The 27,303-nt window shown below is 43.5% G+C and overlaps 1 protein-coding gene across 1 annotated transcript in view; it reads right to left on the bottom strand.

Moving 5' to 3' along the window:
- LOC126184482 (uncharacterized) overlaps positions 1-27,303 on the bottom strand; it is a 1,022,231-nt gene that overhangs the window by 187,794 nt on the left and 807,134 nt on the right. Inside the window, exon 12 of the mRNA XM_049926873.1 lies at positions 20,387-20,572. Within this exon, the coding sequence (XP_049782830.1) occupies positions 20,387-20,572 (186 nt within the window). The remainder of the gene's footprint in view (positions 1-20,386; positions 20,573-27,303) is intronic.

Below are 27,303 nucleotides of genomic sequence, written 5' to 3'. Positions count from 1 at the left end.
AGACATTAATATGGATTAAGTCCAACCTTCGCCTTTATGACGGCTTCAAAACATGTAAAATGAGAAATGGCAAACAACTGTTCCTCAAGAGCCGAAACCAAAGAAGATAGTGACGTTGGACGTTCGGGTCTTGGGTGAAGATGACGTTCTAACTCATCCCAAAGGTGCTTCGTTGGGTTCAGATCGGAACTTTTGGCAGACCAGCCCATTTCAGTAATGTTATCGTACACAAACCATTGCCATATAGATACTGCTTTACACTGCGGTAACAAAAGTCATGGGATACCTCCTGATATCATGTGAGACCTCCTTTTGCCCGTTGTAGTGTGGCAGCTCGACGTGACATGGACTCAACAAGTCGGAAGTCCTCTGCATAAATACTGAGCCATGATGCAGCTACAGCTGTCAATAATTGCGAAAGTGGGTGCAGGATTTTCGGCACCACCAGCTTGCACAGTGTCTTGTCGACAACTTGGGTCCATGGGTTCCTGGCGTCTGCGACACACTCGAAACCTACCATCAGCTCTTACCAATTGAAATTGGGACTCATTTTGCCAGACCAGGGTTTTCCAGTCGTCTAGTGTCCAACCAATATGGTCACAAACCCAAGAGAGGCGCTGCAGGCGATGTGCTGTTACCAAAGGGACTCGCGTCGATTTTCCGCTGCCATAGCCCATTAACGCCAAATTTAGTCACGTTGTCCTAACGGATACGTTCATTGTATATCCCTCATTGATTTGTGTGGTTACTTTACGCAGTGTTGTTTGTCTGGTAACACTGACAACTCTACGCAAACGTCGCTGCGCTCGGTCGTTAAGTGAAGGCCGTCGGCCACTCCTTGTCCGCGGTGAGAAGCAATGCCTGAAATTTGGTGTTCTTGGCGCACTCTTGACACTGTGGATCCCGTAACATTGAATTCTCTAATTATTTCCGGAGCAGATTGTCCCACGTGTCTAGTTTCAACTACCATTCCGCATTCAAAGTCTGTTACCTCCCGTCGTGCGACCATAATCACGTCGGAAACCTTTTCACATGAATCACCTGAGTGCAAATGACAGCTCCGCCAATGCACTACCCTTTTATACCTTGTGTACGCGATACCACCACCATCTATATATGTGCATATCGCTCTTCCTTGACTTTTGTCACTTCAGTGTATGACAGGATGCATTATCAGACTAATACAAATACTGTATCCGCAATGTTATATTTCACGCACTACAGAATGCTTTAAAATGTGTTCATAGCCCCGATAATTTTGATAAGAAGGCGCATGTGGTGCCACGAGACGTCATGGATTATTTTCGAGTGATCATAATTGCCAAATGTTATTTCTACTCGCAACAGTTATTGCGATCTCAGGGATGCTTTAGACCCCAATGTTACACAATTTCCTCCAACTTCAGCCGTATAGTTTACGAACCCCCCCTCCTCCTTTAAATCAGATAACTCTTTAATGATATGAACCCACCTCTCATTCCATCTCAATTCTCCCCCTCACAACAGCATTCCCCGTTTTGCTCAAATGCTTCGAATATTGATGAAAATCCTATATCTCCCATAAATTTCTTAATCCTTACTAAACGTGGCTCGCTGACGCGCCTACAGCAACAAACCCTTCCCTAAATATCCAAACATTACGTATACTCTCCAAAAGCAACTAACTGACTTCCTCCTCTTCAACCAGAATTGAGTGCCGACTTCTACGCTTAAACCCAGTCCTCATTGTCCCCCCCCCCCTCCCTTCCTCCCTTCACAGATGAAGACTGCGTTATCCTGCCCCACCAACAATTCTCATATTCCAAGCCTAGTACTACCACTCTCCATCCTCTCTTGCCATCCTTCCCAGCAAGCATTGAAAGATACATCACCATCACCAAGTCGCCAGCAACAACATTATCATCCACATCGCAACGCAACCGACGGCGTCGCCAAACACTTCATCATCAGTTTCATCAATATTTATAATTTTTTGCTATATTGAAATCTAACCATTTAAAACACTTAATTTCAAAAATTTGTTTTTATGTATGAAGTAAGTTATGCTGAAGGGTAGTAATTTGGTGCAGTCAACTAGTTCTCCCTCCCTTTCTATGTACAATGTGAGCAGGAGGTACAGCAATTATGAATAAAGGAAAGAAAATATTTCATCAACAAACTTCTAGCGCTTCTTTCTAGCAATATAGCTCACTACTATAGAGGGTGACCGGACCTATGAACCTTTATCTCTCGCAAACGGTTCGTCCTACGTTTTGCAGAAAAAAAGGGCCTATCAGTCCAACTTCTGAAGGGCAACTGAATGGTGGATACTACATTTCAGGCAGTTTACGGAAAACTGGAGGAAACTTTGTCAACATTCTCAAATGGGAATATAGAATTAAATTAGAATCGCTGAATATAGCTCTCGTAGTGGAACATTTTATTTTGTATAAAGTTTTTTGGTATGTTGTACTGGTCAGATGAACTAATCAAAAATTCTTCCTGTCGCTAAATAGCCGAGAAACGCTTAAGCGAGGACAGAAATTTTGATTTTCTTGGAAGTGCTTAACAATATCTTTCTCTGCAATAATTTCTTACCCTTCCAGTTTAATTGAAATGGTGACCGATACTCCTAATTTCTGCAAGATACAGAGCTGCTACAAGTCGCCATAACGAAAAGGCTCGAGCAAGATGGTGAGCACGAGTACATAAAATTAAACTTTTCTCGGTCGATGGACTGGGATATATGAATAGGTGGAACTTGGCCTCCATGATCGTCACTTAAACTGGGAGGCGTGGGGGTGGGGGGTAGGAGGGAGGAGGGAATGGTTAAGACATCAAAGTATATGTCTACAGCTCTAATGAAGAAACAAACAATCTTGGCTGCAGGGTTGAAATTACTATTTATTGACCACTGACGCGTTTCGCCTGATTCAGGCATCTTCACAATGGCTGTTATTAGATGGTGTTAGGCATATACGATGGCGACGATACAGAACATCCCAGAAAATGTATGCTCGGTACCCTTGATATCTCCTGTGCCTAACACAATCTAGTATCAGCCAATGTGAAGATGCCTGAATCAGGCGAAACGGGTCACTGGTAAATAAAAAATAATTACAGCCCTGCAAGACTGTCTGTTTCTCCATCGTACATAACTGGTTGCTGTACCATCCCTGCCATGAATTGTAAAAAGTTTTACTACAGCTTTAATTCAGGAAACTGAACGTCGGGGTCAATTTTAGAGATATTTTGAGGTATCAAAGATGTAGAAGCATGGAGGCCAACTGTGCGTACAAGGTGGAAATCGTTTTGGACATCCACTCATAGCAAATAAGTACGTTGTTTCGTTAATAAGTTCTAAACAAGAAAATTATTTTCTAATGAAACATCATGAATTCTGGTACTGTTAAAGAAGCAAAAAAAAAAAAAAACTTAAAAGTCGAATTCTAAGAAAAACTTTTCGCCTCCCTACAATATTAAAATGTTTTTTTAGGCGCATATATTACATCTCTGGCTATTTAAGCGTTGCCGATCTCGTGAGCCTCATGTTGTTTTTTGATGACATAATCGAATTGGGGCAACATTCTAAAAACGCTTTGGACGACAAATGTGTTTAGCGAGGTCCATTCAAAAATACTAATGTCGTATTATATTCCCATTTGAAACCAAGTTCACTTCGCTTTCGCCAGTTTCCAGTAAATTAGTAGTAGTTGGTTTCACCAGTCATTTCGCCAGTAAAGGTTTGCGTGTAACGTGTTTTAAGCGAGAATGATCGAGCGTACTGTTTCCGAGGAAAAGCGCTGATTCCGTAGATCTGGAACACTGTATAATGGCCAGCATTTAGATATCTTCTGCTTCTCTGATCTGCTCATTATCTCTCATATTGCCGACGGGATATGATTAGTCGAAACCTGGTCTGTGAGCCTACATCACCAGTACATATTGCCGCAAACTTTGCTGCATGTAACGCGGCGTAGCAACTAACGTCGCTAGCTGCGTGCTGAAGTTCGTCAGTTCAGATCCAACAACCAACAACTACTCGTTGTATAATGATTATCATTTCCGAAAGTTTCTCGATATTTGTTTTTTTAATGTTTGCATATTCTGAAATATTTGATATTTATACAAATAGCAGCACATACCGTGCAGGAGTTCAGTTCTCGTCCATATGAACCGCACTGTCGGTGATGAACGCGCTATCAGCTCTATGTGTTTTAATTAACTGACGACCCTGAGTCAGAATTTGGGCTTTCTTGTCGTCACGACGTGACAGTATCATTGAATTGGGGTTTGGTCTATGTGGTTTGGCAAGAAATATTCTAGGAAGACATCAAACACATCAAAGAATTGTTTTCTTGTCGTATGAAGTTCTTATCTCAATTCGTGCTAGTTATAGAAAATGCAGGAAGTTACTAGGTCGTATTGGTTTGAAACTTTAATCGTTTACTTACGTTAACTCTTAGTAATTTGTAACATCAGTCTCATTTCCCATGAAGTTTTCTTTGTAGTGTTACAGTTTCTTTTGTCTAGCAGTATAAGAGTGTGTCCCTGTTTCAGTATGAAATCAGTTTACGAATATACGTTATCTGATTACAACAGTGCTTTCATTTATCTACCTTTCTGAGTATCACAGTCCAGTTAAACATGATTATCAATTCAACGTTTTACGAATCCCGGAAGTCTCACAAGTGACGATCTTCAAACGTCTCCTTCTGTAGTTAAATACTAAGGCTGACGTACAAATCGTAGTGGGTAGGTGTGGGACACCATGCGGCAATTTGTAAATTTGCTTGCAAGAAGTGCTAATTTTTGTTTCCTTATTATTACAAGTTTTTTGTTTGTTGGGACTGCCGATCGTCTGATCTGGCGTGAAATCGGCGCTATCTAAGTTTGAGCCACTTCAGAAAGGTTGTGATGGAGGACTGGTCTATCACAATGAGAAATTATGAAACGGACAATCATTTGGAGTGCTCATGAAGGAGGAAGGAAATCAGGGTCATGAAACAAGATACATTTTGAAGTGCCACTGGAGTAGATTTTGGTGGTCATCCGTCACGATTACACAGCTGCTATTTTTCCGCCAGTATTTTCAGATAAAACGCACTTACACAGGAAAACGCACTTTTCCAATGTTTCAAAACGTGTAGATTTAAGGTTTTACACTATTTATTGGTGTTATTGTTACACAGATTCTGCGTATGTCTTCTGCTGCAAGACAAAAATCATACAGTCGTATTGACGATGGGTTACTGTTTACAACTGAGCCGGGACTCAAAACTAAAAATAATTTTCGCAATATTTACAATGATAGAATTTTTAATACAAATTACGTAACTGAACATTACAAGGTGGGTGACTGACAGGAGAGATAACCATAAATCCTTCAGCTATTCTGGGAGTGTCTTTGAATGGTGAGAAAGAAATTAATGTGGTCATTCAGTAGCTTTCAGAACGATGATGGCCATACATCGGCGATATCCTGACAATAAGTAATAACTTTAAAAATACAGGTGAACACATTCACATACTCCTTCATTCAGGTACCTCTGACCATCACGTTCCCCCATAAATACCTTGCATTATACTTTATGGTAAACTTTTTTTGTCAGTTTATATGCCCAAAATGGACTTTGTTAAGAACTATGCACTGTCTAAACAATATTTCTGAAGAACCCTTACCAACCCATCATCATTGATAGCATTTTCTGTGAGAAGCACATAAAACGGTCAAAAGCACTACTAAACCCCTGAATAGATTCCCAGATTCCTATCAAGACAATATGGATACCAGAATTCGTTGGTAAATTGTCTACATAGGCAACTACATATTGGAAGCACGAAATTATTCAGTGCTCCACTAATATTCTGTCACAGAAGGGAATGATCTGTTCAAGTACAAAAATACACAGTCCCCTATAAATAAAACTGGAAAGTGTAAGTTCAGTTGCAAGTAGTGTGGCCATAATTACAAAGGAAAATGTAGGGTGACAGATCTGCGGCATATTGAAGGAACGAGTTAAGTACTGAAAACTGCGGTGAACAGACGCCATCCTTGCCGAGCCCCGTTAAGAAACCAAACAAAAAAATTTCATTGATGTTGAAATTCAGCACTCAGGACAGAGAGGACGTAACTTTACGGGATGAAAACGTTGGAAATAAGAAAACATAAATAAGAAAACATCAGAAAAGTGTCCCAGAACTGCAGCTGAATGAGCACACAAATTTTGGTTCCTCACTACTTCAGCATACTAAAAGAAAAGTTACAGGAAACCTTGGTTAATCTCATTGCCTCTCCAATCACCCTGTGGTGTTCAGTCTGAAAAAAAATTGACTTGCTGTTGTATAGTAAACAGCACACCATTATTAATATACGTGTGGGTAAAGATCCTACGTCAAGATCGCAATTTTTTTTGTTGATTACCGTTTCTGACACATTGGTGAGCCATCCTCAGGTTAATTGAAACTGTTGTTTAGCGTGTGATAATCATTACACATTGTTGTATTCTTACAGCTTTGTCGCCCTAAAATGAAAAAATCGTAGTTGGTTATGTAAATTGACAACATTAATCACTAATCAAATATCGTTACACTGACCATATTGCCACAATGTGCACAAACGATCGACAGCAATGATAGCTGCAAAGTCCATGAGTGGATATAAACAAGATATCTCTTCTATTCATAACAGGACATGGAAGTGTCTGTATGTCATTTGTCAGCCAACAGAATTTTTATCCATACATCTTTCAAATCATCACATCGCATATCTCCCCACTGACAATGTCAAAGAATAACATTACTAATATGATGCAGTAAGGAACTGCATGGGTAAACCTGCAAACTATGTTAAGTTTTAAATCATCAGTTTCTAGAATTATCGCGTCCTTGCTTCATTATATGCCGTAAGATGCCTATGTATTTTAAATTATTATTGTTATTATTATGAGGACACTAACAGCTATGTAAGATCTTTACTGTTGAGTTAAATTACTTTCTCAATCTTAGTTGTTTTTATAGTGTTACCTCTAAAAATTAAGTTTCAAAAGAAACTCCCTGGCTGGAAATTTTCAAAAGGTTTCGGTCCTTTTAACATAACCCAAAAGTCTCATTCTCGTTCGACCCGGTGGTCTATTTCCTTCTGGGGATCCTTCTAACTCGATCTTAAGAAATCTAACTTTCTATAATCTCATTACATGAACACTCCAATTAACAGTTTTGCTTCTATTGTTTCTACGATGTCAGGCTCTATAAAGAGGTCATATTGTTCCATGTTACTTCGGATTCACTTTCTCCACAGACAGGGCCCTTCATTGCACTGGTGGTTGCAGATTATTTGTTTCATAGTGACCCAGAAGACTTGAATGACGTCTGTGCACCAGAAAAAAACCGCTACAGAAAGCCCTTGGAACCCAAAATATTGTTCTTGTAAAACAAAAAATAGAAATTATAATTACGATTTTCCACCAAGAACCCACATTCAAGGCAGTTAAAATCAGACAACAATTTTCTGTGTAAACAGATTCGATCGCTTACTCCAGAAAGAAACTATAAGTGATCCAGCCTGTTGGTGCTTCCCGCAGCATAGCTACGACTGTGTAGCTGGGTTTACTCATTCCGGACGTACAGTACCTTCCTATCTTTCATTTGTGGGAGGCTCATTAACCAACGACTCAATTGACCTACAGCAGCTGTATGGATTGTTTTACAGGATGTTCTTGACCTTAACATCCCCATTAGTTCTATGTTCTAGTGTGTTTCTAGTAAAGCTTCCGCAGAAGCAGCTGAGAAGACGAGCGCGTGCGTCGCTCAGCAGAGATTAATGGGTACGGCACAGTTGCGGCCGCGGGCTGGAGGGCGCCAAGATACGCCCGCTATAAGCTATTTCTCACCTGTCTGTCCTACTGCTGGCTGACTCGATTATATGCGTTACTAATGTGTTGTCACTTCTCTCTCCCTCCCTCTCTCGTTCTCTCCTACCCCCGCCTCCCCCCAGTTCCACAGTTCCCCTCTCCCTTCAACTCGATATGACGACGAGTGCGAGAGGCGACTAACCTTTTACTCCTCCTTCGTGGTGTTCCTTTTTCAATTTCCACTTGCATGCTCAGCCAAATGCGTCTTTTCCAATTTTCGACAAGGATTCCGATGCGTGCCATTCTGCAATCAAACAAAGCGATGTAGCAACTGTGGCCTGGCATTCGAGTGACGCTCTTCATTTGAATCCTTGAGTGTAAGCGCAGATAAATTAATTCCTAAGCTACAGTTTTACTAGCGCAAGGTGCTTCAGAACACGTTCTTACATACATGAACGAAGTCTTTTGCCTCGGCATAGCTGTATAAAAGACTTTCCAGTCTCTGGACAAGATAGTAGTGATTTAAAACTCTTCTCTTCGTCGAGAGTAAAACAGACTGCTACTGTTGTGCATGCGTCCAAAGCATAATGTGTGTGCATTTTGTCGCCATTGCAGTTCCCTTGCCATGAACTGGACTAAGTCGTTTGGCTGTGAGCAAATAGTATATCTGCATTAACAGCTGCCAACTTATGCGGAAAAGCAACGGCGACAAACGGGGCTATTTTCATTTTTAATTTAAGTTTTTTGCAAAAAAATACTATTTCTAATGTAGCAGTAGATACTATTGTGCATATCTATTATTTTATAAAGTGGTTTCAACGTCGATTGTAGGGAAAATTTAAGTTTATGTTACATTCGCTTTTCAGTCGGCAGTTATCCGTAATGGTATCACCACATATGGGAGAAGGGGCTAACGTTTTCAGCCTTTGGGGTGGGACTTACTACCTCTTCTCGCTGCACCCTGTCTACGTCAGTCAAGATAAACATCGTTTGACCTTTAAACTAGTCCTTTGTCATTGAAAACCGACGTAAGTGTGTGGCTCACCTCTCAGGACACTTCTCATAAAAAATATTAAAGCTATGTTTCCTCACACATTGAGAATGTGGTGCTCATTTTGGAGCAAAGACTGCCAGCGCCATTACTGAAAGCCGCAACGATCACTCGCGGCTCAGGAAGCTAACAAGCCGCGAAAAACCTCACGTTACACGAAACAGTGTGATGAAATGGTACAAGATTTGATCTGAAGATATGACAGTCTTGTTGCACACATTGAGGGCTCTAATATACACTCCTGGAAATGGAAAAAAGAACACATTGACACCGGTGTGTCAGACCCACCATACTTGCTCCGGACACTGCGAGAGGGCTGTACAAGCAATGATCACACGCACGGCACAGCGGACACACCAGGAACCGCGGTGTTGGCCGTCGAATGGCGCTAGCTGCGCAGCATTTGTGCACCGCCGCCGTCAGTGTCAGCCAGTTTGCCGTGGCATACGGAGCTCCATCGCAGTCTTTAACACTGGTAGCATGCCGCGACAGCGTGGACGTGAACCGTATGTGCAGTTGACGGACTTTGAGCGAGGGCGTATAGTGGGCATGCGGGAGGCCGGGTGGACGTACCGCCGAATTGCTCAACACGTGGGGCGTGAGGTCTCCACAGTACATCGATGTTGTCGCCAGTGGTCGGCGGAAGGTGCACGTGCCCGTCGACCTGGGACCGGACCGCAGCGACGCACGGATGCACGCCAAGACCGTAGGATCCTACGCAGTGCCGTAGGGGACCGCACCGCCACTTCCCAGCAAATTAGGGACACTGTTGCTCCTGGGGTATCGGCGAGGACCATTCGCAACCGTCTCCATGAAGCTGGGCTACGGTCCCGCACACCGTTAGGCCGTCTTCCGCTCACGCCCCAATATCGTGCAGCCCGCCTCCAGTGGTGTCGCGACAGGCGTGAATGGAGGGACGAATGGAGACGTGTCGTCTTCAGCGATGAGAGTCGCTTCTGCCTTGGTGCCAATGATGGTCGTATGCGTGTTTGGCGCCGTGCAGGTGAGCGCCACAATCAGGACTGCATACGACCGAGGCACACAGGGCCAACACCCGGCATCATGGTGTGGGGAGCGATCTCCTACACTGGCTGTACACCACTGGTGATCGTCGAGGGGACACTGAATAGTGCACGGTACATCCAAACCGTCATCGAACCCATCGTTCTACCATTCCTAGACCGGCAAGGGAACTTGCTGTTCCAACAGGACAATGCACGTCCGCATGTATCCCGTGCCACCCAACGTGCTCTAGAAGGTGTAAGTCAACTACCCTGGCCAGCAAGATCTCCGGATCTGTCCCCCATTGAGCATGTTTGGGACTGGATGAAGCGTCGTCTCACGCGGTCTGCACGTCCAGCACGAACGCTGGTCCAACTGAGGCGCCAGGTGGAAATGGCATGGCAAGCCGTTCCACAGGACTACATCCAGCATCTCAACGATTGTCTCCATGGGAGAATAGCAGCCTGCATTGCTGCGAAAGGTGGATATACACTGTACTAGTGCCGACATTGTGCATGCTCTGTTGCCTGTGTCTATGTGCCTGTGGTTCTGTCAGTGTGATCATGTGATGTATCTGACCCCAGGAATGTGTCAATAAAGTTTCCCCTTCCTGGGACAATGAATTCACGGTGTTCTTATTTCAATTTCCAGGAGTGTATAAGAGAGGCGACAAACATCCCCTCGGTAATTTCCGAAGAACAATGAACACCTGTAAAGATGTGCGTGGAACAACTGAGCGTTGAAAGTTCTATGTGGAAGGAATTATAGAACAAGCATTCCAATATCAATAAAATTTAATCCTCGCACTTTAGCTATCACATCAGGAAGTGTCCACGTACCATTGAAAATTGCTAGCGCCGTGAACTGAAACCAGGTTCCCGTGTGATCATCAGTCAAACGGATCGATCAGCAACAGGGATTACCCACAGTGGCACCATAGAAAACCAAACTATTGGCAAATCACTGATGTCGTACAGGTTTTCGAAAGTACGAGTGTATTAAAGGAGTAGTAACCTTTTATGGCGATAGGGAGGCTTATACTAAACCTCTCTATCTGTTTTGCTGGCCTCTTATCTCTGTTTCCTACCACTCTGTCCAGATGTGGTAGTCGATGTACAAGTTACAGCTCTGTCACCGAATCAATGAAAGAATGTTGTCTACTGACTCGTCCGCTCACTTCAATGTGCGCTACTAGATTTCAGGTTTTCAATGTGCCACGGCAGTATTCCAAATTATGCGATGTTATTGCAAAAAAATTAATGTAATCTACCACTCTGCCCTTGTTGCCCCTAGCTTGTACAATTCGCTTTCGGTTCGTTTGCCAGGCAACCGAAGTTATTTGCGATTAGACATAGGTATATTAATTTGCTCGAGGAAGCAAATGCACTGTCTGAGTTGTCGATCTAGACGTTTAGAATCTATTTCACTCAGCAGTAGACGGGAGATGTTTCTCTTTTTTATGCAGAATGAAAACGAATATGTAATTATCCAGCAACGAGCAAGTCCTTAGGGTCGTTGACAACTTTCGTAACCTCGTGCATAGTTGCTGTTTTTCCTTTATGGTGTACAGAGTTCGTTAGTATTACCAGGCTATAACTTATCTTCTCAGCATTCTGAAGCGTGTAGAGAACTAGCCTTCATTACGAACCACGTTGCCGTTCTCTTCCAGTATTGATAGTTGTCCTGCGACCGACAACCAATTTAGTCCGTGTTCCGTGATGCACGAACGGGTCAGTTATCTTTAGACAGCAGCCGGGTGACACGTAAACTCACCACGATGCACGCACACCCGTCTAAGACCCAGCGTTCCGTTTGGCCAGGCAGTTTTACACACTAACTGCACTATCTATCCGCTGCCTAAACGATCATAATGTTCTCCAGTTGAGTAATACGGGGTCTGACAGCTGAAACTGTAACAGTGGATGAGCTGAAAGGAGTTTGAAGTTACACATCGTACTGAAAGAGAAATAGAAATATTAAGTTGATTAATGAACAGATTAGAAATATACTAACACCAGTAAGTCGGGAACAAACCATCACTGCACCCAGATTCTGTAACTTATTCCTATTAATGTTTTTAACTTCACTGGAAGGTGTGACACATTGAGAATATGATTTATGGTTAAACGAGGTGATACTCTTTCTTTTACGCATTGCAACAGGCAGAGAAAGAAGGTCGACAAGAGATAGAAACAACTGTACCGTGACTGGGTTAGATAAGAGAATATATCTGAAGAAGTTCTTTATTTTTACACACTCTGTCAGGAGACAAAAAAAAAAACCGTTTCTAAAACTAGACTGTACGGAATGCAGTAGGAACAGAGTGGTACACAAGAGGGTGGCTGACGCCATAGATACAGATAAATTCTATCGCAGACTATTTGACACTGACAGTGGTCAATCGAACTTCAGTCTGGAAGTCCAATTATAGTAGAAAATAACTGGCATATGAAACATTCAATTAATTGGTGACGCATCGTAGAACCACTCAGTTCGTAGAGCGCTGACAGCCAATGACACAACCCATGTAAGGACATCACTGCTACTGCTTCTTCCTTTCCAGTAGTCATCATTAGATGATTTCACTGCAGTGACCAGAGAAAAATTCAGCTAAGATTTCAAGCCGTCAGCTCTTCAAGTAGATGCACAGCTGTCTTTATGCGGCTAGGCAGATCAAATAAACGTCTTCCCATCACTGAAATATAGATAGTGCCGGTGATAGGATCCGGGCCATCCACTGTGCTGGAAAACATATTGACCTGAACAGAAGTTAAGCGGCCAGGAAGATCAGAGGAACTTACATTACCATGGAAAGAGCCAGAAGTAGGGGCTACTCTGTTACGCATCTACGCTTTGACGCCGCAACAAGTGGTAGAATGACGACCACAATATAACGTGCAAGAGAGCCCAGGTTACCTAATTTTCAAGAGTGAGTTAGCCATCGTAAGCTATTCAAGTTCGCTCAATGACAAATATATTCTTGTGAGCAGTGACAATGACAGTGCAGGTCAAATGGGCGATATTTATAAAATAAACTATGTAGCACGTGTCAACTGCAGCAGACCTGAACTCTCCGTTAAAACATCGTAAGATGGATGTAGCCCATGCCTACACACTAGGTTTCTGGGATCCGCACGACCATAAAATACGAATTGAGGGGTAGAGACAGACTGCAGTGGAGTTTTTAAGTGTTTTTACGCATCAGTTACCTGAGCGCTCTCCAATTGGTTCAAAATGTAAACTCAGGTTCCACAAAATGCAGAGAACCAAAGACATCACTGTAAATTTAAGTCAGGTGATAATAATAATCTACAACAGTGTGTCTGAATATTCAGTATCGCTCATTAATCGGTAGCAGTGCTGTCCTCTGTAAGATCCTATGGGAGGTGCTTTCCCATTGCCTTCCTCTGATCTCTTAACGAGTCTGCTCATCCAGTGTTGAGAAGTTAGAGTTTTATGCAGTTTCAAACACATTGTTTCACACGACTCTTCTTGCATATGTCAAATTCTTTTCCGCCAGGGTTCAGCGTGTCATCACAGTCGCTAGTGATAAAGTAAAATGATGGGAAGTTGAGAATTTGATAGAAGTAATTAAGAAGAAGCTACGCTATATTTCCCTGCAACGGGTCACCGAGAGCTTAAGAGACAAAAACTGTCAATTCGATATAGTCATATCACCGCAAGACAGTCCTATACGAATACAGCGGTCTGTTCACTGAGTAGTTTTAATCCGCGTACGGACACATTTACGAAGAGGCTACATTCGAAGTTTCGCCTATCACTGAATATCTTATAATCAAGTCCGTCAAAACACGCAGTTTCAGGTGGCATCCTACTAAATAACTTTCAGTAAAAGTCGCACATATTTTATGTATTTTGGAGCTTTTAAACACATTTTGAAGAAATATTTAGAGAGAAATGGTGCGCAAACGCTGTTAATCAGGTTACCTTCCACTCAGAAAGCTGCTACACTCAGCGACTGTTATATTGACTTGTAAATTATAGATTGCAGCGATCAGTCGTCCTTTTTAAATTTTATTGTGCAGATATAGATTTCAGCTAGAAGCTAGCCATTCCCAATACTCAATTCAATGAACTGTGGATGAAGCCCGACCAACAGGCATTACATGCATTGAGCGAAAGTAATAGTCCATTGAGAATGGCTAGCTTCTAGCCGAAATCTAGATCTGCACAATAACATTTAAAAAGGACGACTGATCGCTGCAATCTATAATTCACAAAGCAAACGCTGTTATTAAAAATTATGCATATGTCACGGTAGTGAAAGGCATTTCTCCGTGAAACACACGAGCAGTTGCAGCGCACAAGTATAACTGACCACAATTATTATACGGTTACAGGCAGTTCTTGAGTAAGCCACAAATTACATTACGACCAACCTTTTGCCATACTGGCGGTAATAGTTTCCACTGGTTGTGTCATAATGCAATTTAGGCAGCTAAAACCGGTAACTTCAAATGTATGAAGGTTTGGCTTTTGCTACGTTATAGCGAATATTGTGGGCAATTGTCTGACTAAGCAAGTCATTTTAACTGTAAAGTGATGCGGCATTCCTATATGCAAGGTTTTTCTTGGGGGTGAAGCATCGTTCGCAAACCTGTCTGTCTTCGCAATATGACTATTGGTCAACTGGAAACCACGCTGGCCGAGGGAAGTGAATAAACAACAACGTTGGTTTTAAACTTGTGGTGCGGGATTAGCAAGAATCATATCAGTGGTTTCCATTTTATTAATAGGCTCTAAATGCTTCAGCAGCTACTGGAAGACATCCCACTGGTCATAAAGCAATCCATGTGATTCCAACCTGACGGATGTCCCGCCCATTCCCCAAACGTTATTACAGATCCTCTGGAAATATTATTTGGAGATTGTTGGGTAGGTCTCTGGGAAACACAAAACAGCTTACACGCTTACCAGGCTTGACACCTCTGGCTTTCAATCTTTGTGGAAAATTAGAAGAGGAAGTCTACAAGAAAACTTCCGCAGACATGAAAAGTCGTATAAAGCGAGCCTGTGCTGGGATACCTCCAGATGAAATTGAACGTGCGGTATTATTTGCCCGGAATCACTTTATACCACGTAAAAGTGCTCCAGGATAACATTTTGTGCACCAGATATCACAGTCATAACAACAAACGCACGAACCATGCCTATGTTACACGTATTCTTACTTTTGGTAGAGTGGGGCAGCCATTTGCGAGATCTCCTCTCCTGAGGGTGGGACAGTGGTTTGTGCCGCTGTTATCTTGTTACGATTTGATTAAGTTCCGCACATGTTATAACATTGAAGTACTATTGGAAGGTACTTTCCAGTTCCACAAGAAAAGTGTATAGAACCACTAAAAAAAAAAAGTAAACGGAGACAGCGTGGTAATTCGGCAGCTATAAACGTTAAAAATTTCTTGCATACGTCATAAAATTCGCCACCTTGTTAAAACCGGACCTCGATATATTTGCGGTGGCCCATCTTACGTCCTTCGCCCTGTACGCCTGTAGGTCTCTGTTTAATCACTCAGCTGTATATCTGGATACTCTTTATTAACAAACAGTTTCAGTCTTCGACAGGACGATCACCGGGCACCTGTTTTGCAATGAAAGATTAAAAACTAAAATTTATACATGCAGATTTGGTACCATCAAATATGAATGATGCTTGCTTGGGAAAAGATTGACGTCATTAACTGGGTTTGTAAATTACAGATATATTCTTGATTAATTTGTAAGTACCACATTAATTACTTAAGAAAAACTGCAGTAAGAAACGAGGATTCATGACGAAACTACACATAACCTACAAAAGAAAAACTTTTATATGACTAGCACACTTGTAGTTAAGTCAATCTTCCTGTATATTTGTATCGAATTTAGATAAAAATGAAGAACAATTACAGTATACATATACAAAATATATTGTGGAAACTAACTGTTTAGGGATCATATGAAGGATAAGCAAGGATTGTGTTGCTACACATTGAGATAAAACAAAATCTTTTATCATACAAAGATGTACTATACAGAATGTTGATCGATTCTGAACCAGAGTCGAGTCTACTCTTATAATTAAAGTTGAAAAATACCTTTAAATGTGCGACAGAAATAATTATCAAAGAGCAGTGCAAATATTAATCTCTTTATTAATCAACAATTCATAAGAATCACTGTACTCAACTGCGATGAAAGTCACACATCTAGATAGAGTCTTGAAGAACACTGTCGATCAAGCCATATAAATTTACCACCATTTTGGTTTAGTGACCAATGTTATTCAGCCAGTTTTACCAGTCACGATCAAAAGGAAACTGAAGAAATCTTGAGAACATCTTTTGAAAATTATGTCATAACGTCGTGCGTAGAAGACGCATCAGTCGATAACTGGAAACTAGACGACAGATCGCAAAAACGGCTTATTAAAATTTTCAGAGTCATCAGAATTGCCTGTTGCGATTTCGAAACTATTGTAAAGGACCGAACTCACTTGGAAAATAGAGGCTGAGTCCAAATGAATCAGATGTTTCTCACCCCGTTTTAGATTTCCATATTACTGAGTAAGACTGAAATTCACATTATGCATATCAGGCCAAGTTGGCGAGTATACGAAAATTGTCTCTGCCGCTAGTGATTGTTGGATCTGCGCAAAAAGTCTGAACTGTTTAGCGCGAAGTGGTTCCACTCTGAGGAGACTACACGCCATTGCTCAATAAAGCAAGCGCCACTTAGGAGCAGATTAATCTGTCTCGTGAAGGAAGCCACCTGTCAGAATGGATTACGAACTGTAACTGTAGCCACCGAGATCTTCCAAATGTGCTGAAAAAGTTATGAGGCAATCTTACATATCGAAAGCTGATTAGAATGTAAAGTGAATGACAGTGGCTAGGCTATTAAGTGGCAGTTCGAATCCAAGTTTCCAGCAACGAAACTTAAAAGTGTCATCTACTTCCGTAATCATGAAGTTTACCGCTTTAACAAAACGTGCATCTCTTAAGATGCCATGATCACTTCGAGACAGCGAAATAAAAAATTGAATGTCAATAAGTAATCGGAGAAGTACTTTGTTGTATGATTAATGCTAGTAACATTACTATTTAACGGAATAGTGATGTGATTATAGCTTTTTCAAATGGTACTATGCACTTTTTCTTATTGTGCTTCTGACATAATTACGTTAATGTCTACACGGAAGCACTAATATAGCAGGTGAACGTCCAGTGTAAGTGGATCAATAAATTTTTTGTGATGCCAAATAGACGAAACTTTTGGGACAACGGAGATGAAAGTGCACTGTTCCAATCTTGCCTCTGTCGGAAAGGTACGAGTTTTAATTAGACAGCAAATACCCGCACATTTGTGTCTCATTACTTGTTGAAAAACTCGTTTTGGTATCTCCAACCGTTAATGAAATGTCATCTGCGTCAGAGTTATGTGTGTGCAGGTTGCTCATATCTTCTAGTGAACTACTTCAATATTTCCTATACGACGCAACAAAACGTGGACGGGAGGACGGAATATGTAGCCGCGTGCTTTAGCTGGCGTGTAAACTGTTCAATGAAGAACAATGACCTTTCTGTGCCCGCACACCAATCACTGATTCACAGGACAGATATAGTAGACATGTCTAATCATTAGTTCACTCCTTCCTGTCTCGTGTAAAACGCATTCTACTGTATACATTTAACGATCGCTCGGAACCAAGGACGCTATACTAATGGTTAAAAAAGTCCTAGGAGCGCATGAGAAGATGAATTAAGCGATGTAAGTTATGCATAAATCCAACAAGGTCACTTACATTGTTTCTCTCGCTGCCTCGGGCTGATGCTGTGGCTGCTACTTCACATCAGTCAGTGATTAGTCACTTAAAGAGATTGACAGTTAATGTGGGATCTGTGATTTGGATAAATAACACAACGTTAGTAATTGTGCGTATGGCAGTTATGGATAGTATAGTCCCTTCTTTCATCTCTCATTTTTCTACAGATATTGGCGACGTCAGCTGTTGCGAGGACGTAGGATAACTATTTACTCTCTTTTTTTGAAATTAATTCCAAACACCTGTATTTGATGATGTTCATTTACTACGATCGATTTTGAAGGTCTTATGGCTTATCATCAGACACATGCCTTCGCAATACAATCGCTGAGCATCCGCAAAGTATATAGCTGCATAATCATGGAACTCTATCACGTATAGCATCACCTTAACTGGCAACAAGAACCAAAATGCCAAGTCCAGCACTAATTATCATGGACAGTAATACATAAAATATACACGTATACATGTACATACTGACAACATTAATCAAAATCTGCTGCCTCAGCTGTTTATTTGGGGGATGAAGACGAAGTGCACATCATGAATTTTTTAAGTTAAAGTGTGTACAGGTACTGAATTTCTAATTGTAGTATTTCTAAAAATAAACATCGATTACAAGGATAAGAGCATAGATCACTGCGTTTTATACGGAACAGCTCTAAGAAAATGTTCGAAGGTATTTTCACGTTGCTATAAGACAGTCTATAAATAACCGTAAATAATAATAAATAGCCTGTCATGTATATTTTGCTAAACAATATTACTGCAAATTGTGGGAGATACCTTGCAATGGTTATGTCCTCTTTCAAAGGGCCAGTGTCTCATATGTAAACACTTGACGGTTGATCAAAGATCGCCATTTCATTGGTCCGCGAGCATCGAGTCAGTTGTCAGATTTCTTACCGGTGATAGCGGAACCTATTCTAGACATCTGTCTACTGCAGAAAAAGTACGGTACTTCATGACTGAAACGGCAGTGTATATGTGAAGATGTTGAGAGAAGATAAGCAAGCTGCACGAGGAACGACCGTGTCACTCCTCAAACCCATAACTCTTCTTTGGAGGTAGTACATTGAAAATGTTGTATGTCTTCTTTTATTTTCTTACTATAACAGCCACAGCCAAAGTCACAAACAAAACCAAACTAGGCAAGAAAATAAAAGAAGATAACCAATCATATAAACACCATTGACAGTATATGTTTTTCCCGAAGTGCTATACATTACATGTCTACAGAATAAACATACTTTTTCCTTACTCACTATCATTCTCCAGTCATAATGGCACGACAACAAAAAGGCGTTCACTAAACACCCATAGGGATTTTGAATATATCGGATTGGAAATAAAAATATTAATGTTTAAAGAAATCGTATTTTGTGAATCAGACAATCTTCATGTGACGATAAATGACTGCAGTGGTGAAGCTTTGATGTTACGCTGCTGAGGATGTTGACGTCAGATGTGCTGTCGTTCTATTGGAGATGGTCTTTATGGAGACTGACGACTAGCACCGCGCAAAAAAATAGAAGGGAGTGGAACTGTGGAATGAGAAGCATGGGATATAGCTGAGCAGCTGATGAACGGTGTGAGTGGCAGAAGGAAATGGACAAATAAGCATTGCGACAGTTGACGTAATGGAACATGGTCTATTTGTGCTTACGGTGGAGAGTGGATGCACTACAGTTGGAGATAATGTGGTGAGTTTGATGGAAATGGGATCGAGCAAGAATATCTAGACGAGACTAAATGAACGAACGGTTGTGGTAAACGTGTTGGTTGAATTATGGTGAAGTACAGAGTGGGTGGCCAGAGTAGTTTGTTGAAGGATGCGAGATCGCTCGAAGGCCTCGATTTTTGGAGAATTGTTGGTACAATATGGATTATATCTTCAGTGGAAGGAACGAGACACAAGGAGTTGCTTGGGTAGAATAGGGAATATATATTGATGGGGAACATTAATTTAAGTTTGATGAAAGGAGGCTTCAGCTTACATTTAGAGCAGTGGGTGGGATGTGATGGATTTGATCGAGGGAATACGACTGTAGACTTGGAAATTGTTTCAGAAAGTTATCAAACTGGACCTTAGGGTGCTAGTGGAATGGATGGAGTAATCGTCGTAGGTTACACAATTCACGGAACAGCGTCCTTGGCGTTGCCTTCAGAAGGGTTCGAGACTGGGTCTACTGTGGTAAACAGGGACACCATTAGTGTTGAGGTGATTGGTAATTAAGAGGATTTTGAGACAATTCAGACGCATTGTGTGGGGCCGCAAGTCTTTGTGCGCGTGGAAGTCTTTGCGGACCTGATAAACTTTGACCGTCATTTTATAATATTATCTCGAAGCATCTGAAGAACCGCAAGTCGCGACCACTCTCACAGAGCGTCCTCTACGCTCCTCTGAGCTCTAGTCAGAAGTTTGGTGCCGATGGAAACGTCAAAGAATTGGTTCCCTATAGGTACGCTTCGGGCCAAAGTCTTTTACATTGGAATACAGGCACCTCCCAAAAAGACTGGCGCAGTAGACGGATGGAGACAACACGGAACTTAATGTTCCGCTCCTAGTCATGGCATAATGGGAATCATGATACAAAACAATTAAGATAATCACAGCTCGTGCTGGAGGGTGTTAGGCGTTACTCACGGTGCGAGTGGCGCAGCGCGGGTACTCACTCTGGTCGTGTGGCAGGGGCAGCGGGCTGCCGGCCACCAGGTCGGCGTGGCGCGTCTCGATCTCCGACGTGGACTTCTGGCGGCGCAGCAGCCGCGACTTGGGCTGGCAGCGGCCCAGACGCTCCTGGCAGTCGGCGTGCACGTTCACCTTGCACACTTTGCACTTGAGGCCCTGTCGCGTGTGGCCTGCGAACACCAAACCACATACTACCTTCACTGTTGTTCCAACTACGCCAATTGGGCACGCAGCGATGCAAGATGACTTTCTAAGGAAACAAAACCATAATGCTAAAATTTTAACAATGAATATAAATGAACAATTTAAACAATATAAAGTAAGAATGTTCTTCATCTGCATCTACACTACTGGCCATTAAAATTGTTACACCAAGAAGAAATGCAGATGACAAACGGGTATTCATTGGATAAATATATTATACTAGAACTGACATGTGATTACATTTGCACCCAATTTGGGTGCATAGATCCTGAGAAATCAGTACCCAGAACAACCACCTCTGGCCGTAATAACGGCCTTGATACGCCTGGGCTAAGAGTCGAACAGAGCTTGGATGGCGTGTACAGGTACAGCTGCCCATGCAGCTTCAACACGATACCACAGTTCATCAAGAGTAGTGACTGGCGTATTGTGACGAGCCAGTTGCTCGGCCACCATTAACCAGACGTTTTCAATTAGTGAGAGATCTGGAGAATGTGCTGGCCAGGGCAGCAGTCGAACATTTTCTGTATCCAGAAAGGCCCGTACAGGACCTGCAACATGCGGTCGTGCATTATCCTGCTGAAATGTAGGGTTTCGCAGGGATCGAATGAAGGGTAGAGCCACTGGTCGTAACACACCTGAAATGTAGCGTCCACTGTTCAAAGTGCCGTCAATGCGAACAAGAGGTGACCGAGACGTGTAACCGATGGCACCCCATACCATCACGCCGGGTGATATGTCAGTATGGCGATGACGAATACACGCGATGTCGCCAAACACGGATGCGAACATCATGATGCTGTAAACAGAACCAGGATTCATCCGAAAAAATGACATTTTGCCATTCGTGCACCCAGGTTCGTCGTTGAGTACACCATCGCAGGCGCTCCTGTCTGTGATGCAGCGTCAAGGGTAACCGCAGCCATGGTCTCCGAGCTGATAGTCCATGTTGCTGCAAACGTCGTCGAACTGTTCGTGCATATGGTTGTTGTCTTGCAAACGTCCCCATCTGTTGACTCAGGGATCGAGACGTGGCTGCACGATCCGTTACAGCCATGCGGATAAGATGCCTGTCATCTCGACTGCTAGTGATCCGAGGCCGTTGGGATCCAGCACGGCGTTCCGTATTACCCTCCTGAACCTACCGATTCCATATTCTGCTACCAGTCATTGGATCTCGACCAACGCGAGCAGCAATGTCGCGATACAATAAACCGCAATCGCGATAGGCTACAATCCGACCTTTATCAAAGTCGGAAACATGATGGTACGCATTTCTCCTCCTTACACGAGGCATCACAACAATGTTTCACCAGGCAACACCGGACAACTGCTGTTTGTGTATGAGAAATCGGTTGGAAACTTTCCTCATGTCAGCACGTTGTAGGTGTCGACACCGGCGCCAACCTTGTGTGAATGCTCTGAAAAGCTAATCATTTGAATATCACAGCCGACCGCGGTGGCCCCGCGGTTCTAGGCGCTGCAGTCCGGAACCGCGCGACCGCTACGGTCGCAGGTTCGAATCCTGCCTCGGGCATGGATGTGTGTGATGTCCTTAGGTTAGTTAGGTTTAAGTAGTTCTAAGTTCTAGGGGACTGATGACCTCAGATGTTAAGTCCCATAGTGCTCAGAGCCATTTGAGCCATTTGAGCATATCACAGCATCTTCTTCCTGTTCTTCCTGTCGGTTAAATTTCGCTTCTGTAGCACGTCATCTTCGTGGTGTAGATTTAAATGGCCAGTAGTGTATATACAGGATGAACTGGAACACTAATGACAAAATTTCGGAGTCTCTTCTGGGATATTTTCTGAGTATTTCGGTGTAAAAGATACGTCATCTCTTAATAATGTAATATTGATTTATTTTGTTTGTTACCCCAGTTACCCTTATTTCTGTGAAAATACATTCACAACAGTATAAAAACGTGCAATATGAAACCATTCTAACACGGAAGGATCCATTTTTTCATAGGCGCCTATGTAGAGATGCAAAAGCACTGTCACGTGGTTACTGCCTCCGCGGGAACAGCACAACATTCCGTCGGTGTTGTGCACTCGTACTGGAATCATTGAGTCGATACAGGACATGCATATCGGCCATCTCTTCAACAGTAATCGTATCCATAGTTCTGTGTATCACTGTTAACACGGAACTACCACACTTGGAAAAATAAACCCGTGACAGAGCAGAGCGCTCAGATCAGTAGTTTGGTAGATAGCGACCTATTTTATATGTTACAGCTTTTTACTTTTTTCCGTCTAATAGTATGAAGAATATTGTCCACACTACTCCACAAACATACTAGAAAGGCCTGGAACGCATGCTAATCACTACGTTTCGAACCTTTCTCGAATACTGACTCCTCACAGCACCCAAATCATTAACTTCCGGATATGGAAGGTCTTCTCGTGAAAAATGATCAGTTTTCCCTTCTGCAGGCTCAGTCCGTGCGTCCATCTCGTACCGATGGCTAACCGGTCGTATAGCTGATTAGAGTACCAAGCACAGTTCGAAGAAAGTGTAACTCTACCATTTTCAAACTTCGCCACAACACGGGGTCGGAACTTTGCACTGGCGAACAGACGTTCTCTCCTTAGAAGTGACCATTTCACCATTACACAACACGTACTAAGTTGTGTCGGCTTGCTATTTATAAACCCTATATACTCCGCAATTCAAATTTCAGTGCATGACACTCGTTAAATCGTACCAAGGCTCTCTGTCCTACTCAACTTGCGTATTAAGTGAGGGAAAAATCACCGTCTATATGCTGTAACGATCGAGTTGGTCGGCCATTATGATGGTGGTGTTGGGCACGTCGAGGCCAGGATGTCCACGAACTACCACCCCAGGGCGTGGGTGAGCGCTGGTGTGGTCAGATGCCCTATGAGGTGTCAGTGAAACAGTACTGAGAATCCATATACCGGGTGATCAAAAAGTCAGTATAAATTTGAAAACTTAATAAACCACGGAATAATGTAGATAGAGAGGTAAAAATTGACACAAATGGTTGGAATGAAATGGGGTTTTATTAGAAAAAAAAACAAAGTTCCCATAATGTGCGTCAGATGGCGCTGGACAGCAAAACGTCAGTGACTGCGCATGACAATCGTGTATAAAAGGAGCTGTAATGAGAGAGATAATCAGATGCGCCAGCAGTCGCAGCATGTTGACGTTACCTGAAAAGGCGCTTTTAGTGAAGCTGTATTATCAGAATGGGGAATGTGCTAGTTCAGCGTTGCGATCCTATCGCCATAGGAAGGGGATTCTAACGGGTAAAGGTCCGTTGACAAATGCAGCTGTGGCGAGAATGATTTCGAAGTTCGAAGCCACGGATGTTTAGACGATAAACCCCGTAGTGGCCGACCGAGTGCAAGGCGTAATGCTGCTGAGACAGTTCAGGAAGAAATGAAGACTGTAGCGGGTTCGTCTATGCACCGGGAAGTCAGCGCTCGTGCAGTCGCACGTCGCACCGGCATTATATACACTACTCTTTGGTTGGCACTTAGGCGTACCCTCCAATGCTATCGGTACAAAACCCATCGGCATCATGAACTGTTACCTGGCGATTTAGTGAAGCGGAGGGCATTTGCGGTGTGGGCGTTTCAAAAGATGGCGGAAGATGACGATTGGTTGAGTAACGTGTTGTGGACCGACGAAGCTCATTTCACGCTCCGAGGGTCTGTCAACGCCCACAAGTGCCGAATTTGGGCTACCGAAAATCCTAGAACTGTCGTGGAAGCTCCATTGCACGACGCGGAAGTCACGGTATGGGCTGAATTTACCACATCTACCGTTATCGGGCCTTTTTTCTTCGAAGAAATGCGTGATTCTGGTTTTGTAACTGCTACCGTCACGGGCGAGAGGTACGCCGATATGTTACAGAATCGCATCATCCCCAGCCTGGCTGATGAACACCTGATGGAACGTACGATGTTTATGCAGGATGGCGCTCCACCCCATATTGCTAGACACGTGAAAGATCTCTTGCGCGCGTCGTTTGGTGATGATCGTGTGCTCAGCCGCCACTTTCGTCATGCTTGGCCTCCCAGATCCCTAGGCCTCAGTCCGTGCGATTATTGGCTTTGGGGTTACCTGAAGTCGCAAGTAGGGACGCTGAAAGACAACATCCGACGCCAATGCCTCACCATAACTCCGGACATGCTTTACAGTGCTGTTCACAACATTATTCCTCGGCTACAGCTATTGTTGAGGAATGATGGTGGACATATTGATCATTTCCTGTAAAGAACATCATCTTTGATTTGTCTTACTTTGTTATGCTAATTATTGCTATTCTGATCAGATGAAGCGCCATCTGTCGGAAATTGTTTGAACTTTGGTATTTTTTTTTTGGTTCTAATAAAACCCCATGTCATTCCAAGCATGTGTGTCAATTTGTACCTCTCTATCTACCTTATTCCGTGATTTGTTCAGTTTTCAAATCTATACTGACTTTTTTATCACCCGGTATTTATTATACAGAATATATTCAGTAAGTGGGACATCGCTCTAGACAGCCAGCGCTCGCAGGGCGTCGGCAGTACAGGCCTACTGAGGTAGGCGCTGACCAGCACGTGGCTTGCAGCCGTAGGCGAAGGAAGCAGCGGCGACGCTGCAAGGCCGACGACACGCGCGCCGCACATACGGCCCAGTGGCCGCCAGCAGCCTTGGGAGTACGTAGCCAGGACGAGCATGACCACGATTTACAAGGGGCAGTCGAATGAAAACCTAACACCCGCCACGGCGGGACCGTGGAATGGTTCCATTCAAAAGTAATCATAACACACGCTAAGAAATATATCACACTGAGAGGCAAGACGATCAATTCCTTTTCCATAGAACGCGGTCGGTCGCTGATGCAGCCACAACCGGACCCACTCTTGCACTTCCTCGTCCGACTGAAACCGACGTCCACCCGTGTCTTTCTTCAGGTCGTTAAAGTTGTGAAAATCATACGGGGAAAGATTCGGGCTCTGCAGAACATTTTCAGTGTCTCCCAAGTAAATCGTTGAAGCGTAGCCTTCGTCCGATTGGCAATGTGGGGACGTTATCGTGCAACAGGATGAGTCTGTTCGAGAACAGGCCAACAACGCGAAGGCAAAAGACAAAGCCAACACTGGAAATGTCTCACATCTCCTCCGCAAAAAAAGAAGCTGTTCACACAAGTTCCCGTAAGGTCGTTGATGACCTCCTCCTCCGACTGCAAGGGCCTTCTGCTCGTCGAGCTCCTCGAACGTCGAACCACAATCAGTGCGCAGTGCTATGAAGACACTTTGCGGAGACGGCGACGCGCCAAAAGGCGAAACACCCAGGAATGCTGACGGATGGAATCATCCTGCTGCACGATAACGCCCGCTCCCACACAATCGGACAAATGCTACGCTACAGCGATTTGGTTGCGAAACATTGCAACATCCTCCGTACAGCCTGGATCTTTCACCATGTGATTTTTACTCCTTTGCCGATCTGAAGAATGCATGCGTGGACCTCCGTTTCAGTCGGACGAGGAAGTGCAAGAGCGAGTTCGGTATGGATCCGTCAGTGGTCGACCCTATTCTACGAAACAGGAATTGGTTCAAATGGCTCTAAGCACTATGGGACTTAACATCTGAGGTCATCAGTCCCCTAGACTTAGAACTACTTAAACCTAACTAACCTAAGGACATCACACACATCCATGCCTGAGGCAGGATTCGAATCTGCGACCGTAGCAGCAGCGCGGTTCCGGACTGAAGCGCCTAGAACCGCTGGGCCACAGCGTCTGGCAAACAGGAATTGATCGTCTCGTCTCCCAGTGAGATAAATTCCTTAACACATGTGGTTATTACTATTGAATGGAACCATCCCGTGGTCCCATTATGGCGAGTGTTCGGTTTTCAGCGGTTTTCAGCGGCGGATTCTGCCCACGTCAACACCTCAGGCAGCGAGTAGTTTTCTCGCACATGTGATAGTGGACGAGCAGTTGCACGCCCCCAGTCACCAACTAGAGGTCACCAAGAGGCACTCCGATTGCGAAGTGCCAGGTCTCCGTCGTTGGATTCTGCACGAGTACAGCGTCGCGGCTAGCAGCATCTAAGTCCGCAGGAGGAGATCCACGGAACTCAAAGACCACTGGACACGACGAGTACCGACTGCCATAGGTCCCTCTCGTACCTGGAAGCCATCACACTGAGATACCTCTTGCTGAAAATGTGAAATATTTATAGGGTCTAGCCCACGCTCACTTTGCTACAGCACTTGTTTGTTTCACTCAAGTCGAAACAGAACCTCGGCCTGAGGTAATCAGGTCATCCGCACCGCGGACCACCGACTTCCTGCTGCGTCGGTAATTCTGCGCCTCTGGCCGATTGGCTTGGTGCCAGCGTGAAGTAATCGCCTCAGTGCCAAAGCAGCAATTCTCGCTGGATCAGCATGCCGTACTGCGTAATTTGCTCGGATGGCTTGACCCTGTTCTCTGGAGACTTTCCAAGTACTTTATTTTGTGGGCCAACATAACTTGGCATGATGCGCCCAAATATATCATATTTTATTCTCCTATCCCTTAGGCAAGGTGCACTGTATGATCAAAAGCGCCCAGATACCATTATGTAATGCGGAAAGGACCAATAGATGCCACGAGAAGCTGACCCACCAGTATAAAATGAGACAGGGAATATTGCGTCGTCAGTAGAGGAGCACTGGCAGCAGAATGGAT

Source organism: Schistocerca cancellata, chromosome 4 (assembly GCF_023864275.1).
Source record: "Schistocerca cancellata isolate TAMUIC-IGC-003103 chromosome 4, iqSchCanc2.1, whole genome shotgun sequence".
Taxonomy (NCBI): domain Eukaryota; kingdom Metazoa; phylum Arthropoda; class Insecta; order Orthoptera; family Acrididae; genus Schistocerca; species Schistocerca cancellata.
The sequence above is the reverse complement of the archived record's forward strand: the minus strand, read 5'-3'. Positions and strand labels throughout refer to the sequence as shown.